Genomic DNA, 2480 nt, shown 5'->3' on the forward strand with positions numbered 1-2480 from the left:
AATGAAATGCATGATGCATATGTTAATGTACGTGGATTTAAAAATGTCTTTTATGCTTATGTTCAATTTTATTTTCAGGGAACCGTGTTAGATTCCTTGTAACTTAGCAAGCATTCAAAGAGATCACGGGGAATAAAACAAGAATGGAACCAAACTTTTTTGTACAAAAGAAACTCAAAATCCTTCATTCATTCAATTCAAAATAGAGTACAAGGATTAAGTACAAAATATTCTTTCAAACATAAAGGAAAGTACAACATAAAAAAAAAGTCAAACTGCAGGCTTCTGTTTGTTGAGATCTTCCAACTCTCCTTTGAACCTTTTTATCATGTCTTCACAAAGATAAATAAATTTAGTCACTGAACGAGGGATGTTGTCATTGTCTATGTCTTCCAAAGCACATCTTAGCATCAAAGGCACATTCGTAGCCATGCCATTACAGAAGTCTATCAAACTGGCAAACTTGTCTCGATACTCATTTCTTTGTTCATGTAAAAACTAGATGGTTTCCTCGCAGGCTGCCAAACTAGCATTCACATTTTCCCTTGCGTTCATCCAATCTTCACCTTCTTGTAGCAAAGAGTCATGTCTGCCTCTCCAGTATCGTTCCCACTCATTAGCATTTTCAACCTCCTGGCACTTTCCATTCCACATTTTAGGTGTAACCTGAGTAGCAGCCATAGCGCTCTCTTTACTGCGGCGTTCTTGTTCTTCCCTTTCTTTTGATTCACAGAGTGAAACACTGAGGTTGGCTATCTCAGCCTCAAGCGTCTCTCTTATCTCCTTCTTTTGTTTTGTGGCGAGCTTCCACCATTTCTCTTTCTCATGACAATCCCTCTCAGCCTTTTTTAGTTGGCTTTTGACGGTATTCAAGCAGCTCTCAGCCTGATCTAACCCCTGTTTGACTCTTTTTCTCTTATATTCCTCCTTATCAGTCCTTTCCACATTTGCTTGAAGTTGTGTTTTCTTTCGCCCAAGCTCCCACTTATGATTATCCCTTTCTTCAGTAATCCGGAGAAGGTTCAACCATAGCTCTTCATTCTCTTTTTCCAAACTTTGGATGACAACTTTGAGCTCTTTAGCTTCCTCCATAGTGACGTGAGTAGGTTCTGGAGGATTTGTATGCATTGGAGGCTCATAAGGGTATGGTAGTTTGTCTTGAGAAGCTCTGGCTTGGACCCAACTTGTATATGGCCCTCTAGCTATACAATTCTTCTTTCCACGCTCCCTTTTTCCTTCTCTATGAACTTTAGTCCAGGCACGACCTATCCTCTTCACCAAATCAACGTCCTTCACTCCTTCTCCCAGCAAGAAACCTTCTAACAACTTGTCTTCTGGTTTGTCATTCATAGGAAACCCAAGTTGCCGCATAGCAAGCTCAGGATTGTAATTGATGCAACCTCGAGTTCCTATGAGTGGCACATTATGGAAGTTGCCACATTTGACGATTATGTCCACATCATCATAAACACGAGAGTACCAGGTGATGTCATTGGCAGTGAGAGACATGATTTTTTGAGACCACTTGAGGTTATCCTTGTTCTGAACAAAAGGCCCTTCGCTTGGTAAGTGAGATAAGAACCATTTATATAGTAAAGGAGCGCAACACTGGATCATCCCCCCCTTCTTCTCATTTCTCCAATGGATAGAGTGATAAACATCTGCAAGCAAGGTGGGAATGGGATTCTTGAGCAAGAAAATGCGTATAGCAGTCGTGTCCACGAAGTCATCAATGTTCAGGAACAAGACAATCCCATAGAGTATCAAGGCTAACACAGCATTGAAAGCGACCCAATCTTCTTTACTTTTGAAATCTGAAGCTTTTCCCACTAAGAACTTCAAAGTGAAACCTGAAGTGCCTCCTTTTGGTCCAAGATTAGCTTTCACTTCCGCTTTATCTAGACGTATAGCTGAACCTATTTGTTGATGTGTAGGAAGTTCCCCTAGACCGGTGTAAGGGATTTCATCCTTGACGCCAATGTTTGATATATGTGAGAACTCTTCAAGTGTTGGCGCCAACTGGAAGTCCTGGAATGTGAAACACCGCAAGGGAGGATCATAGAATTGTGCCAAAGTGAAAATGGCCCAAGCATCCACCTCGGTGTTCATGATAGTCAATAGGTCACCATACTCAACATAAAAGTTGTTCCTTCTGATTTTTTTCACATCTGAGATCAACCCCTTAATCAATCCTAGCTTTGGATTCCTGAATTTGAATGAATAAGTACTTTTTTGATTGCTACCCATGTCTTCTGAATGCCTACAATCAAACGAGTCTTTAGGTCCCTTGAAAATATGCACATGTCATATGTGTTATGATTATGAAATGTTTTATGTTTATGTATGTACAGTTGGGTAGGTGATCATTGGAACATTCTGATTAATTACTTCATGGAGGAAAAGTTCCAGGAATAGGAAAACCAAACAGGTAGGCTCTAGGGTTTAAAAGGTTCCTAGAGTCATGGACCCAATTCAAGAAT

General features: G+C 40.3%; 1 protein-coding gene across 1 annotated transcript; it reads right to left on the reverse strand.

The window, feature by feature from the left end:
• Positions 1 to 498: 498 nt before the first annotated feature.
• Positions 499 to 2247, reverse strand: LOC127136626 (uncharacterized). Its single transcript, XM_051063163.1, has one exon. It carries the CDS (start codon positions 2245 to 2247, stop codon positions 499 to 501), a length of 1749 nt encoding a protein of 582 aa, XP_050919120.1.
• Between the last annotated feature and the right edge of the window lie 233 nt (positions 2248 to 2480).

This window comes from Lathyrus oleraceus, chromosome 4, assembly GCF_024323335.1.
Source record: "Lathyrus oleraceus cultivar Zhongwan6 chromosome 4, CAAS_Psat_ZW6_1.0, whole genome shotgun sequence".
Lineage (NCBI taxonomy): Eukaryota > Viridiplantae > Streptophyta > Magnoliopsida > Fabales > Fabaceae > Lathyrus > Lathyrus oleraceus.